The following is a 16,197-nucleotide window of genomic DNA, read 5'->3' on the forward strand; positions in this document are numbered from 1 at the left end:
TTTTGAAAGTAAACTTTTACATGCACACAGATGCACCACTTTAAAAGGGTTATTTATGTAAAGGCTTTTTAACATATTTAGAATATGCTTTAAAAGAATAAAAAGAGAACAAATGAAACCTACTAGGAAATTGACCTCAAAACTTATCTTTAGGACAAAAGTATAACATATATCAAAACCTTAGAGAACCAGAGAGAACAGGTAAAGGACATGACAAAAATAAGCAGAGCTCAAACTCAAGAGGGTTCTCATTCATTATAAAGTGTTGCTGAGGTAGCTTTTGTCAGCAGGAGACAACAGATTCTTAGAAACCTACATCCTGCCATAGGAAGCCACAGAACACACCATTGCTTTTGTAAACATTAAATATAAAGCCTTCACACTAAATTGGTTAAAGCCTACTATTCAGCATGTACACAAAGCTTGTTAGAAATGTTTTTTAACAGAGGTTTTAAGTGAGCTCCACTCACAGGGCAATATCAGGCAAAAGTCATCCTCATCTACTCAAAATATCCCTGTCTATTCACAACATTGACCATGAAGACTACAGACTCCAATGTCAGGTAGTTCAACCAACTCCATGAGGTACCCAAAATACATAAATGGTGGTGGTTATGAAGAAAACTCAGAGTTTTACTTTCTGCCTGGAGCTAAAAATAAATAAATAAATAAATAAATAAATAAATAAATAAATAAAATTAAAAAAAAAAAGCAAGGACACTACACAGATACAAACACACACACAAATACCCAGCTCACTACACTTGCCCATTTGGGAAACAGCAAATTCTATCATCTGTAGTTAGTTTGAGTTCAGTTTAGTAAATATAGTTGCTTAAATTTTTTTATGAGCTGCAATGTGTGAAGAATACAATATGTAGATTTTAAAAATTATTTTTAGAAAGCAACTTCTACAACACTTGCAGTTACATAATATATCAGGCATTTTTTTATTATGCCAAGAACTTGGAAAATCAACCATTGCAAGCTGTCTGAAGAATGAAGTATATTGAAAGATAGTCTGAACCAACACATACCAGAGAACTGCATTCCTCTGAATTTTTCTTGAATATACATACACACATATATACACATCCAGCCTTAAACTGGGAAACAAAAATTTCAGATTTGCTTTGCAGCTGGATTCGCTAATCTGCAAGTTTCTTTCTGTTCCTTGAAAAACTGTCAAATACAAAGATTAAATAATATTATTCAATAGTTAAATAACTTTGGTTATCAGGTAGAGTTCAAATCTGTTCTGCTCCTATCCTGCAAGTACAGGATATATCTATGTATAGATACTCCTATGTTCTATTTGTATCACCTCCACACCTGTTTATTTTTTATTGCTGGAGAACACACGCTATCATGCCAGAAAAATGGAGTATCTGTGATTTATGCCAATCATTGACATTAACTCAATGGAGATGCCTGATACTATCTCTGTATTTTATTACTCTCAACATGCACTTGTGTTAGCCATTAACATACCAGTGTTAGCCATTGCCTTCTCACAATAAAAAACCCCTAACAACCAAAAGCATCAGAGGGCATGAAAAATGTTTTGAGAGGCTGAAGAATGCTACATTTATCTTCTTGTCCTACAACTAATAAACCCCATAAGAATATGAACCAGTCCTAAAAAAAAAAAAGAAAGAAAGAAAGAAAAAAGTGATGGATGTATATCTTTAAGGACAAAAAAAAGAAAAGAAGAAAGAATAGCTTCTGAAATGCAACAAAACCACTGTATATAACTTTTTAATCTGCTTTTTACTGCAGCATAATAAGGTTTAATAGCAACAATGGGAGACAAAGTAGTGTGCACAGTAAGAGCTTAAACATAAGAAACATTAAGCATGACTTTTGACTGTACTTAAGGTGGTTCAGCACTAAGCTATCTTGAAAAAATCAGTAAGGGCAAGGAACCATACTCACTTAAACAATACAATTTGAGTTGTTCAGGATAACAGTAACAAGGATTTAATTTTGCCATGGGAGCTTTGAATAGTATCCCATAGAGAAATATGCTTAAATAACATATAATCATTCTGTATATTTCTGATAATCCTTTTTGTTAAATAATTGAAAACCAAAGTAGGAATACTTAAAAACATTAAATGGAAAAGAAAGACATTGCAAATCGTTTTGCAAAAGGAAGAAATCTTATATCCAAAAAGTAGTTTAAGAACTGTGGTATGAATTTGTCATAGATAAAACCCTGTGAGGGACATCAGAGAACCCACAAATATTTATGCAATGAACCGCAATCTGTATACAGAAGTTAACAAATGTCTCATTACAAATGGGATAGGGTTTTCCCAGTAACAGAAGCACACAACTTGCATTACATTTAACTCGAGATCCTGTTATAATTAAAAATACTACAAAGAAAAAAGTCTGCTTTACATATTACTGGAAAATACTTTTCAACAAACAAAACATTTCTTGAAACCAAATCTGATGGAAATTATATTTACTCACAAACAGTTAAGAAGAAAACTGTAATAGAATAATAAGGTTTTAAAAGCTTTCCTGAATTATTTTAGAACAAATTATTTATCCCAGCCAAGACTTTTGGATGTTAATTTTCATTATATAAGACAGAAAAGTAACCTTGATATGTGGATTCAATCATATATTTTAAGAATCAGCAAAGGAAACCCAGGGACGAAACTGTAAGGAGTTTGTGCAAAGTAACTGAACTTAAGTAACTTGTATAGGGGGACCATTCCAACTCTTAAAATGGCATTAATTCCTAAGGACCAACGAAATATTTTCACCCACATTAACAGAAACCCAAACACCTCTCCTCATTCCCCCCAGTATTTTACAATAACAGGCAAAATATAAAGCTACTTGGTTAGAGAAAAAGAAAGATTAAAGGGAGGTAACTTGAAAGAAGAAAAGATGTAAAAACTTCAATAATGTTGCTTTATAACATAAAACATACAACACAACTCACATAAAAAAATAACTCTAGCTTTCAGATTTCCTTTTATTTTCCAGTTTTACAGCTTATCTGCAAAATTTTTCATTGCATTCAAGTTGCTGAGTATGTAAACTGTGAAAGGTATCCTGGGATTTTTAAATGGTATTTAATGTCTTTTTTTCCTTTGTCTCTGTGCCTTTTTTTGTTTACCTTTTAAAACTGTTACAGTATGTTTAATAATGTTAATGCTGAATCTGAGAATTTTATTAAAATTCTTAGTTTATAGTGTCAGATTCTGTGCTGTGTTTCAAAAGCCCGAAGCATGATGGCAGATTAAGCTGATCCAAGCCCAGGCTGCTGCAATAGTACGTTTTGCTAAGGCTAATGCTTGTGTGCCTATACAATAAACAGGATCAGGGCAATGACCTGACTGAAAAAAATTGCCTGATGCCCCCAAAATTTTTTGAGGCCCTTCAGCTCCCTCAGCCAGCTCACTATACACAAGTACAACCAGCAACACCATAGAGCTGCAAAGAGAAGAAGGTCTTAGAACAGCTCGAGTTTAGATTTGCAACCTCAGTGGGCAGAAAACTTATTGCCCAAAGATGACCATGGCTAAAGTAACATTAAAAATCAACATTACATCCACCCCACTCTGGGCTACCCCAAGGAAGTCCAGGGCCATGCTTTACTCCTTTAGCCCCTTCACTGGGCATAGCCAGTCTGCACATCACTCGGTTTGGTGGGAGGGTGAGAGACTTCTCTACTCAAAGAGCTCTTCAAACATCTGACATTTTCTCTCCACCATAGTAAATAAAAAATTAATTTGGGGAAGAATTAAGAGTTTGAAAAATATTTTCAAATGGGAAAAAGGGCCATTATTAGAGTTAATGGAAGTAAATAGTTACACAACCTGATTTCAGTAAGGAGGTGTGTTTCAGTGCTGGTTGAGGAGAAACAGACATGAGATTTCTGAGGGGTTCATTTAAAATGTGCAAAAGGTTATGAAACAAAAAGGAGAAGAAATTACTCTTCCTAGGGAGAAGACTACAAGAACTGCCATAACACTAAGGTCTCAATAAAAAAAACTCTGCACAACAAGTATCTATGATCTAAAGATTATGAAATATCAAGGCCAGCAGTTCAAAAGATTGAGTGTTTCAGTATATAAAATGATAATAGAATATAATGAAAAGTTTAAAAGAATTAAAACTAACCAAAATTCAAACAATTTTTGTTCGATTTGTTTGATTTCATTTTGATTGGCTTCACTATAATAGGCTTCATCACAGCAGAACTCCAGTTTTTTGGAAAAAAGGAAATGGAAAAAAACTATGTTAAACAGCACCTCAAACCAGTACAAACAAAGGAAATCCTAAACTCTCCTCCCCTCAGTCACCATAAACATATTACAGATTTCAAAACTGAAGTTGTATGAACTTCACATGTCAAGCTCCATATATACCACACAGTAAATACTAATTAACAGTGTTAAACCAGCATTTGAGACAGCAAGAAATATCAGAAGACCAAGGAAACTCTTAGTTCAGGCTGCTGTGTTTCTTTAACTTAGCCTTGACTTTGCAGAACATATGGTAGTTAAGATCGCCCACAGCTGAGAAACCTTTTTATAGAACAAAGAGTAGCGCACTGGCACAGCAGAGAAAGCAATGCCCTTGTGAAAGTTTTACTTTACAACTATTTACTTCCGACCTTAAGCAGTTAAATGATGGCATCTTGATTAAGTAGTTAAAGAAATGGAGTACATGCTACAATAAATTATATAAAATACGGTACTGAACACATCATAGACTCCTTTTTCGAAGATACGCTTCTCCCGTGCCTGTCTCCCAAGTTCACAGCTAAACTGTCTGACCTGAGAATTTCACAACCTGAACCCACCGGCCAGTTTAAATGGAGTCGGAAAACCTATTTCCCAATGTAGTTCTAAATCACACACAGGTGTTAGTGAGAATGAGCTATGTCTGAGTAATGAAACAACCATAACCCCACTGTAAACTCAAAAGCTTTACCAGAAAAACTAAATGCGGTTACCCTAAGCACTAAGACTGAGATCTTCACTCTACTGCAGCTCCTTCACCGCTTCGCAAATGGACTAGAGTGAGGCAAACAGCCAAAACAAGGCTTGAACATGGAGCATGAGGTTGTTATCATCATGTTTGCCTGCTGAAGTGTGTGTGCAAGCCAGTCATAGCTAGCCAGGCATTAATCTGGAACTGGTACACAAGGCCAGGGGAGACCACTGCATTGCCCTGTACTGCTAAAGAACGGGCACCTCCACAAGGTGCCCGAGCTCAGAGGGGTTCTCCTCACCATGCCTCGCCATCGGAGTTCCTCCCAAACACGTGAGCAAGTTCCCATGGTCTTCCAGATCAAACCTGAAGGAATTTGAGAGATCTATGAAAATGCTCTTTGAAATCTCTGCCTGCCTCTAAAGCAGGACTATTGGGCACACATAAACACATCTCTGTGAATCTCCATAAAATGAATCTCCATAAAATGAATTTCACTCCTCCTCCCTCCTCCTCAACGAAGGGCTGGGATGCTGCTAGGGTGAAGAACACATTCATGCAAATACCTCAGCCAAGTCAGAAGCAGTGTGCCCAACTGAAAGGAAGGAAGAACTTTGCAAATAGAATGCATATTAAGTTCTCAAAACAAAACTGAAGGTAACGATAAATCATTGAGGAGGGATGTTATTTTTAAATTTTATATTAAAATCTTTGTTTGAGAGTTACTAGGAGACTTCAAAAAAATAACTCTAACAATCTTACAGATTTCACCTTTGCTCGGTTTGGATGAATTGGTTATCCCTTTGAATTCATTCTTTTTTAACATTTACTTGACGGGTTTTTTTTCCTGACCTATTTAATAAGGTTTCCAAAAGAGCTGCCCTGATTAACAATAAATGGATGCTTAAATGACACAATAATGGCAGTGCTCTTTGATAGGAATGTTTCTGTAAAGCATATTTCAATTTGCTTTCTATGAGAAACTGCAGAAATTAAAAATTATTCTAAGAATCAGATAAAAAAATTAGGTGTTACTAAGTGCAAGAAAAAATATAAAGTGGGTATGTGTACTGAGCACAGTGATTAAACTGATATATTAAAGTGAAAAATAAAGTTGTAGAAATGCTTTTCTTATTATGAAATTTATTTTGACTATCACATTATAAGGAAATATATTTTAAATATATGTGTTTAGGCAAATTAGTTATGTATTATTGCAGATTCCAGTAAAACTCACAATTAAAGAAATTTCAAGTAAAAATACGATTGACAGTTAAAGCTGAACATTTTAAAAGTTGAATTCCAAATATAAATTTAGTTTTGAATAGCTTTTGGTATTAGATAATTAACAAGCTACATTTCTGAAACTAAATGGGCAGTTCCAGCTGTTATTTTACAATTAGTTTCCACTGAGGGTTTTAAATTAATAACTGCTGCAATAGCCTCAAACATGCCAATGTTAATTAGAAGTGGTGTTTCCATGTAATGCTATCCATATATATGAATATTTTACTGGGCAAAAGGTCTAAGTAGACACTTTTTTTTGCCTCTCTACTAAAGACAGAAGAGGAGAGAAATGTAAAGCAGGAAAAGACTTTAGTTCCAAGCCCCATTTCAGAGAAAGGTCTAGGATTCTTATAGAAGATAAAGATGACTTTCCTAAGGTCCTTCCTAAAAAAAGCATGGGTTCAAGTACAATAGCAAAGGACAATATTTAGAACTTCCTATTTAATATGACTATTTTGATTTAAACCCCAATTCAACAATTAATAAAGCTAAAGAGTATTAAATGAAAAAAAAATGATTGTATATCCAAATTAAATGTAGAGAGAATCTTGTTAAGAAAAAAAAAAAAAAAAGACATATCTTAAGGAATAAAACCATCCTGGTCTGAAATCTGAAAAATTAGAAAATAAATTACAGGAACAAGTTTAAAATATTCACTGTTACAATTTTTTTGCCTTAACACAGGAAGAAAAGAACTGAAAATGGCAGTAGTGTAACCCTGTTTCACAACTTCTGTACAATAAAAGAAATACCTCTCCTTGAAACACTATGATTTTTTTTTCTGAAAGTTATTTTCCTACATAACATTACCTTTGCAGTTTTAAACATTTTGAAATTAAAAAAAAACTGCAATAGAGATTTTATGATGCACTGTAACTTTTACTTTTTCTAATTCCCTATGATACATATGCACTCTTTAATAAGCTGCTCACACTTCCATCAAAAACTATGTATGCATACATTTTTTCACTGATTATCTTTGTTGCCTTTATTCAAAGAAAAATAAAGAAACTCAGGTCAGTGTTAGTTAATTCTTGTTTGCCTAACAAATAAGCTTCAATGAAGTATTCAAAAAAATAAATTAAAACAGAAAATAACTTTTATTACAACCTTTATAAAATAATGAACTCTTAAAAGGAAATTATTCATCTTAGGTGCATATTCTGGGAAACATTTAGTTATCTGAATACTAAACTTCTACACAAAAAAGATATTTTTTTTTTAAAACCGTTAATTGGTTTAAAAAGGAAAACCTTTTCACTCATATTACAGTTATAGAAAATCCAGGCTTTTTGTAACAGTAATTTAAAGGTACAGGTTTTTTTGAATATAAATGTGTCCCACAGCAATTTAATACTGAACAGAAAAAATATTTCTGAAGAGAAGATGCTTATAGATGTGGGTGCTGTTGAAAAGTTTTGAAAAGCATTTGATTTTCCAAACCACATTTGAAAGAAAAAACAGATTTCCATACAGACTGCTGGCTATGTATGTGCTTCTTGCATAAACTCCTTCCATCATTCTTTCCTTCCCCTCACTCCAGCACTATCAGCACAGATGCACAAAATTGTTTATTACTCCTTTTTTTAAACTGAAGGATTTTTGTTAACCAATTATGGGCATTACATGATTATTACAAGCATGTTCTAGATAAAGTTCCTTGAAATAAAGATAAATAGCAGATATTTTATAAGAAAAACAACATTGTTTTGTTTTTTTAAATGTTTGAGAGTTAAAAAACAGTGGCAAACAGTAAACTACAAAAATGAAAAATATAGTAGATTAGATACATTTATAATAAAAAAAAGACTTGTATAGATGAAAAGTTGTAGGAAAAAATACAAAATAATTTACAGCTACCTTTTCATGATTAAGCACTTTACATGTAATTTTTTTTGGGGGGTGGTGGTGGTGTTTAAAGAATTTCCATTTACATTCACAAATTGAAAACAGTCTAAGGACAGCTTTATGCTTTGATCTATGAAAGATCTACACATGAAAATGACCATGGAACATTCAGACCTGGACTATTAAGCTTTGATGTATGACATGAATGAAATCCTTGGATCTCAAAAATGATGAATCCAGAGCGTGGACAACAATTAGATTCTTTATTGGCCAAGCTGAGGAAAGCTTGTGATTCTGTTCACCTAAACTTCCAGAACTTGATAGTTTAATAATATTTATTCCAGACTTTATAAGCAAGGCCTTTCCACAATAGCCTCCAAACAGCCTGTATTCTCTGTGCTCTTTGTCAGCCATTTCATTTTTGTCTTAACAATATTTAACCTCAAAATTATTTTACTCTATCTGTTCATGGATACTCCCCAAAATTCTATTAATTAATGTTTCACGTCAGAGTTTGCTAAAAACTACCATGTTGGGGATGACTGGCAATTATCTATATAATCAAGCAGGCAATTTGCACAGTATTTGATATAACAGGGCCAATCCCAATGCAGTAGTAGAACTAAATGTCATCTCAATTTCAACTCTGTGCTGCTTCATATTTAAGCAGAGCCATGTGTCTACTTCCTCTTAATTTTCAGTCAGAGAAACAGAATTGCTGGGTCTTGTGATGAAGTTCTCAGCCATTTTCTTATTGATACTGTCCAGTTCTGCTGGTAGCTTAGCACAACTAGCGCTATTCATTGTTATAAACCCCCAACATACACACTTTTTTTTTTTTAATTCAGTCCTTTTTATGTCATGTTTCCACTGACTAAAAGTGTTCAAGGATTCCAATGATGCTTAGCTTAACTGCACTAAGCACTGTTTGTATATACAGGAAAATACTGTTGCAATCTAAAAAGGTGACAAAATTATCTCACAATGTGAGATAATTGGGCAGAAAACTGCTTAAGATGACTACAGACACATTTGATTAGTTCCACTTCTTTAAAGCATTGTAATTTATTCATGCTGATATTCTACATTAGCCACTTTTATTAAAAGAGAAAGAACTAAGGAAATGACAAAGGGAAAACATATGAAGATGCACAAAGAAGGAAATGTGGCTTTTCAAGCTACCCCAGGAGATGCTACTCTGTTTGCTGCAGCCATCTCCATACATAGAAAAGGATCTTCTGGCCTGGTGCCCTCAGAATTGCTTTATATCCATCAAAAGTCTGTTCTTTTGACAAGTGATTATCAAACAAATCTAAATAATCTGCTAGGTTTGTTGCCTGGAGAAAGACTTGAGCAACTTGATCTACATTGCTTTGAGTAGGAGGTTGGACAAGACAAACAACAGAATTCCCTTCCAACTGAAATTATTCCATGATTCTATGCTTCCCTGGGATTTTTGTAACAGAATCAGCCACATAACTGCTTTTAGTGCTCTCCACATAAAAACATATAATTAAGTTTTTAGAGAAATGCTCACTGCTAATAAGAAATCTTAACTGATGTCCTCCAAAGCGAACAAAGCATTGCTATAAACACCACAACTACTAAAAGTCTCTGTGTAGTTGGCATACAGTTAAAGTTCTTAATTTCATTATGCTAACACTGTAGCGGAAGCATACCTTTGATGTTAGGTACCAAAGAATCCATAGATGAGAGACTTTTATGAAGATCTTGAGTAAAAAAACTTCAGTTGGAATTTTTATCTTACTAGACACCAGAGAGCCAAACAAGAGTGAGCCCAGGACTGAGAAATGCATTTTTTTTCCCTCCAAAGAGATGCCTGTTTTTTCCTGTAGTTACAGTATTTATAAAATTTCCCTCCAACTTGATTTCTCTGATATCAAATAACTGGCTGACTTTCACTCCATCAGGGCATTAACATGATTTCCCTATCTCAGCACTCTTCCTCCCCAGAACTGCTAGACCTTCCTCTGTTTTGTCAAATGTATTTGGCCACTTCCAAAGTTCTAACATAGACAGCCAAGAAATGACCACATCATCTTGTTTTTCTGCAGCCTGCTGAGTCGTCTCCAAGCAGCAGCGCCCCCAATCCCAAGTTTAATATGATCAGGTAGTTAAAACCCACAAAAATATTGTTCTCTCCTTCACTGCTTAGCAGAAACTTCATTTACTCTGACTATCTGGCTACTCCACAGTTTTAATTAACTGCTCTTCCCTCTCTTTAGCCAGGCTAGGCAGCTGCCTCACTTGCATCCTTATCCAAAATCTCCTTTATTCTGCTCCCTGTCCCCGTCACAAGGCCTTCTGGTATCTGCAAGAGTTCGGCTCCACAGAACTGGCAGTTTCTTGATGGGAACATACAATTCTGGTCATATTTGTTGAAGACAAACACACCTTAGCTGGGGTTTAAGAATCAGAAATTCATGAGAAATCATTAAAACAAACCAACTCCTAGGATTTAGTAGGGGGAAAAAAAAATTGAGAAGGAGAATTTGTCTCTTATTGTGACCAGCTAGAAATGTATCACTGTACTTCTTTCAGGAGCCCTGTATTTACCGTCACGGTACATACATCTTTGTTTACTACGTGTATTAATAGTCTAAACTAAATTAGTCCATTTTCTACTGGAGGAAATAGTTATTTTTAGACCAATTTTTATATGGTATAAGAAAACTGAAGTTACTATGTCAATACATTTCTTTCCAACTTCCAATAATCACCTGAAAAAATATTTGTGCGCAAACTTTTGGGGCACATTATTTTTCCAACATTCCGTTTTCAATTTAGTTCTCTCTCCAAGTTAAGCAAGTAAGCTATTTTTCCTAAGACGCAGATGGATTCACTTCAACTTGCAGGCCAGAAGTGGCCCGGTTTATTTAGTATGACCTGCAGCCATACCAGATTTACCTTTCGTGCACTGGCATTCTGCTAATGATATACGAGCACATTCAGTTTTTCATATATGAATTTATGGGACAAATTCAAAAGATATTTGGAAATTCTATTCAGCCCGTAGCCATGAAAAAGTTTCTCAGTCTTTCCTAAAAGAACAGTTTCTAAATGAGAAGCAAAAATTCTTCTTTCTCATGAAACACTACAAGAGTGACATTAATTGCATGTGGTTGTAGTTCAGACCTAAACAGAAGACTGTTTAAACCAAAGTGACACCGCAAATTAAGTTTATATCCCCACTCCAGAAACACTGTAAAGACAGTGGTTCAGACAATGATTTATTTTCTTTTATTCTATTAAAAGCAGCAGCAGCAAATTAGAGGAGAAGAGAGGTTGGAAAAAGACAGAATATGACATGTTGGGATTATTAGAATGCTGTAGCAGCTAATTCTTCAGTAATCAACAGGCTGCTATAATTTTTTTTAGAGTCTCTTAAGCTGGATATTGTACTACATGTACCTCTGTTGATATTTACTAAGAAATCTTTCACCAAAATACATGAGTTACACATTGCGTGGGTTTGCTCATTTTACTACTTGATTTTTAAGCATTCTGTATTAGCTCCAGTTATACATTTTTGCTATCTAGTACCATCTACTGTGGGCAGGTTAAAAAGGGCAAATACTGTGTAAGTTAAGAAATCTCGTATTTGGAGAAACAAATACTAACATCAGACCTATGTGTTAAAAATACCCCACTGTTTGTTTTTTTCCTTGAATACAGACTGTGTCTCCTGCTTTAACAATACAAAAACCTTTGTATTATCTTATTTTCCAAAGAAAAACTGACAAATCGTGAAATCAGCTCCACTGGTCTAACAGCAGTGACTGCCATGTAAGAAAATGAACGGCTATCTTCAACCATGCTTCTGTGTTCTGGATCAAAGAACATGTAATTAGAAAATGCATCTACTTCGACTCCAAACTGGAATCCTAATATTTTTAATTAAAGAGAGATTAATTTATATTGCTCAAAAGTGTTGAAGCTTGCTTAAACAGATCAAAATAGTAACCTTCTTCCCAAAACGAAAAGACCACCCACTACCAACTTCAATATTGTCTCATAAAACTCTGCAAAGTAACTTGACACTCTGCCCCGACGTATTTTAAAAACACTAATGCTAGTATAATTGTATGATTAAAGGAACAAAGATAAGACTCAGCCATTTGACAGCTGCTGAGAAATTAGAAGAATGGTCACTGAAGCAGTTAGAGGAAATTACTGAAAATGGCAGACATTTCTCAGAAAAAGACACAGGAAGCATGATATTGTGAGACTGGTCACAAAGAAGCCAGTAACAGTCAGATGAGAGATGTCTGTGGCCTCGTGCTTATTTCTACCTTACCCATTTGGTGTCTTGATTTCTAAAGGAGGACTGGAGCATATCGAAGCTGTATAAAAATATGAAAACCAAATATGCACTGCACAAATCTAGTCTGGAACATTTATGTATATAAGACCCAGAGACCCACAATGCAAAGGGGCATCAGAACTTGTAAGCAATTGAGTGACTTCTGGTTTGAAAAGCACAGAATTTCTGCATTTCACGTAAAGCCACAGATGCAAAGATATCAGACTCAAAAACATAAACTTGCACAGCTTCACTGAGTTTAGATGTAAATCGCATCCCTCCTGTTGCTTACTCACTGATTTGAAATGTGCATACAAGGAACATTGCACAGTTCCCCTAGGTGACAGAAACAATGCTATGGAAGCTGGAACTTGCAGATCCTACTTTATGATAGGGGATTTTTCTGATACATTTTTGGTGGCTGCGAGAAGAAGAGTGGAACCTACATTTGGTTCTGTAACTCTCAAAGTAGATATCAGATGGGAGTCTCCGCAGACAGAGCGGGCAGAAGCAGGAAGAGCCTGTACAAATGTCAGGAAGATCTCTTTTATCTGTCGGCATATTGAGAGTTGGATCAGGCCCTGTCACCCAAAGCTGTTGCCAGGCTGTAAGATTCCTGCCATGAAAGCTCCATAATACAACAGATACAATGCTCATTAAAAAAAAAAGGAAAGAAAGAAAGAAAAAGATAAACTACTATAACTAAACATACAAGCAAAACCACTAATTTAAATATTTCCACATGGAAATATAAAGAAAAAGACTCTCTTACAACTTCTAAGTGATCAGGAGAGAAACTGCAGATATTTCATGGTCTCCTAAAAATCCTAGTCTTGACGAAAAGTAAAACTTGCTGTCATTTTCTAGGCAGTAAATGTTTTACTGCTGGGAAAAGATTTTGATGTTTGTAATTTCTATTGAAGAGCATTATGAAGTAGTTAAAAATATTGCCACATCTGAAAAACAGACCAACGGGAAGTATAAGACACTTGTTCATCTGTATTTCTGTGACTTTTCTCACTTGGTATTCTTTGCAACCATACTTTCATGTCTGGCAACAGTGCCAACTCTACTAAGGATCATATATTACTTTTATCATGTTGATTACATATGTTCACCAGTTTTGCTGCATACATATGATTAGTGTGGTTTGCACATACTTAGTGACACAATCCAGAGCATGACATTTTCACAGAAAATGTGTTTACTGGGAAAGAGCTCCTTAGAAGTTTGCGTTCCTTTCAGCTTTGATCTACGTGGCATCAAGAATCCTACAGTTTGAATATATGTTTACCGTTTACATTATTAAGATCTATCTCCTTCACACTATATGGCTACTGAGCACTTTGGTAGTCACAAAAAATCTTTTCTCTTAGGTGAACTTAGTAGTAGCTGAATAAAAGCAAGCCTCTTAAAATGTTCTCATCTGTGAGCTTTAGCTTCATATTGACTTGACATTTAAATTCTGTTATTCATCAGCACTTCACAGAAGAACTTGATTTGTCTAAATGGATTTGAAAGCCCACAAGTGAAGAAAATCAGAAAAACCTGGTTTTGAATATCAAAAGATTGTATGTGAAAAGTATTTTTACAGGCTGCACGTACCCATTTTATTGATCAATTAACTTCTCCCAAAATGAATTTTTCCGAGACCATATATGAAAAGCCCAACCCCTCCCCCGACACTTACTGATAAATGTCTTTTCTGAGCACAGCTCTACTAAGAGGGTTGTCAGCCTGAGGAGCCATACAGACAGATCCAATCTTGAGAACCAAAGTGTCTTCTTTAATTGCTGGATTGGCTACAGTTAGGAGAAGAGAAAATATGTGTTTGATTAAAAGTCAAATGCACATAGCAGAAACACTGAAAAACTATTTCTTAAAAAAAATCTAAATAAGAATGTCTGCTAAGGATTCAGTTCTGCTCAGGAGCAACAACTAATGCAAAAGAAAAAAAAAGCCATAAAATCAAAAGCACTGCTGTGATACATAAAAGACAAAACCATTGTCATTTAATTTCCCCACAGAGTTTTATCACACAACTAAATCCTGGTCCGTGACTTCTCATTTTCTCTGATGCTTATTTCAATTTTTTTTTTTGTCCAAAAATGATGTTGATCCCACAGACTTCTTTGTGATCTGTCTGTTTCTCCAATAATTATCTGCTGAAATATCAGCATGTAAAGCACTCTGAATCATGCACCCTTTTTAACATGGGGCTAGGTCCTTCAGAGGTAAAACATTGCAGGATATTACAATGTAACCATCCCAGCAGCATTTGGTATGGATTGCAACACACATGAAAAGTTCAAACACAAGGACTGAAACAGAAATTGAAATCCGACACATATACAAAGAACAAGATGTAGTACTGGACAGTAAATTCCACATCAATAACAAAATTACTCCAAGAAGAAGAAAAATCTCTGCTTTCCACTTCATCTCCATCATATTCAAATTTCAGCCACATGTACAAATTCTTAGTTCTAAAAGCAGTGGTCATATTAGATAGGAAACCAAAGTTCTGCCCAGAAAAAAACAGTACCACATTTCTTGTAGTAAACAAAGTCTGTGAAGTTTCCTTACATTGAAAAGACTGAGTCTACTGCATCTCCTTCTCAGCAGACACAGACATACACAAAGCATTTGGATAAGCTCAGAAGACTCCATAGTAACTAGGAAGTTCCTGAGAGCATGTGATGCAAGCTCAAAGAGATCATCATCTGAAGTGAAATGGTTCACTTCAACACCAGTGTGATACATAACAAGAACGGAACAACATCACACTTGCTCCCACGTCCAAGGACATTCTGCAAGACTCTCATATATGAGTTGTGAAAACAAAATGATAGTAGCAGAACAGAGTTTAAGTATTTTACTGAAGACTGAAATGCTTGGTGTGGAAAGAACCAGAGAAATCTATGAGCTTAAAAAAAGGCTTCTCCAGACCCATCAATGTCTTGGTGAATAACACATCATGCTTTGCAGCTACATCTATATACACACATGTATATTTTAAAACAGATATGAGAAATCACAGAATTCACAGAAATTCTAACATGATATTTTGAAACAATTGTAGGGAATACCACAGTAAACATCAGCAGAGTGGTAACACAAGTTCCGACACTCAACTAAATCAGAACACAAGGGATTTACTTAAAAGAACCTCATCTACTTAAAAAGCAAAGTCAAATTCTTTAGTCCCCAAAGCAAAGCAAAGCCCTATACAGATGGTTTGGTTGCTGTAACTAAGGTAGAAAAGTTAAGCTGACAACAAAATCCTGTTTGTGACTAAATCAGAAACCATATTTTTCAACTTTTAGATCAAAAAATGAGTAAGGCATTGTACTAAGTATTAGAATTCCTGCCACTGTACACTTAATGTGTTGGATTTTTTTTTTTTCTGATGCTCACATAAGAAAAAGGAGTGAAGGTATTAAATATACTTCAGATTGTAATTGCAACTTAATTAGGTGGCAAATGCCTTATTCTGAGAAGTGGTTCTTAATAAAATATTAGAATTCTTAGGCTAAGAAATTTAATTTGTCTCTGACTCTTAGCAAAGCAAAATAAACACAGGACTACTCATCACAGTCTCTATTATGTAAGCATTTCAGGCTTTTTTTTTCAAGGCTAGGCATGGTTCTTTTCTGTACACCGTCCTGTAGGTCAAGAAATTAAGTCAACCTTAAACCAGAAAGAATTACAGGCATTGTCACCTGGTTTCTAAGGAGTGGTAATCTGAGTCATGACTTAGGATGATGAATTCATAT

General features: G+C 34.9%; 1 protein-coding gene across 9 annotated transcripts in view; it reads right to left on the bottom strand.

Moving 5' to 3' along the window:
- VPS13B (vacuolar protein sorting 13 homolog B) overlaps nucleotides 1-16,197 on the bottom strand; it is a 489,796-nt gene that overhangs the window by 184,093 nt on the left and 289,506 nt on the right. For all 9 annotated transcript variants that reach the window (XM_072852126.1, XM_072852122.1, XM_072852127.1 and 6 more), the window contains one exon: nucleotides 14,112-14,223. In XM_072852126.1, coding sequence (XP_072708227.1) covers nucleotides 14,112-14,223 — 112 coding nt within the window. The remainder of the gene's footprint in view (nucleotides 1-14,111; nucleotides 14,224-16,197) is intronic.

The sequence above is a fragment of the Ciconia boyciana genome, chromosome 2 (assembly GCF_034638445.1).
Source record: "Ciconia boyciana chromosome 2, ASM3463844v1, whole genome shotgun sequence".
NCBI lineage: Eukaryota > Metazoa > Chordata > Aves > Ciconiiformes > Ciconiidae > Ciconia > Ciconia boyciana.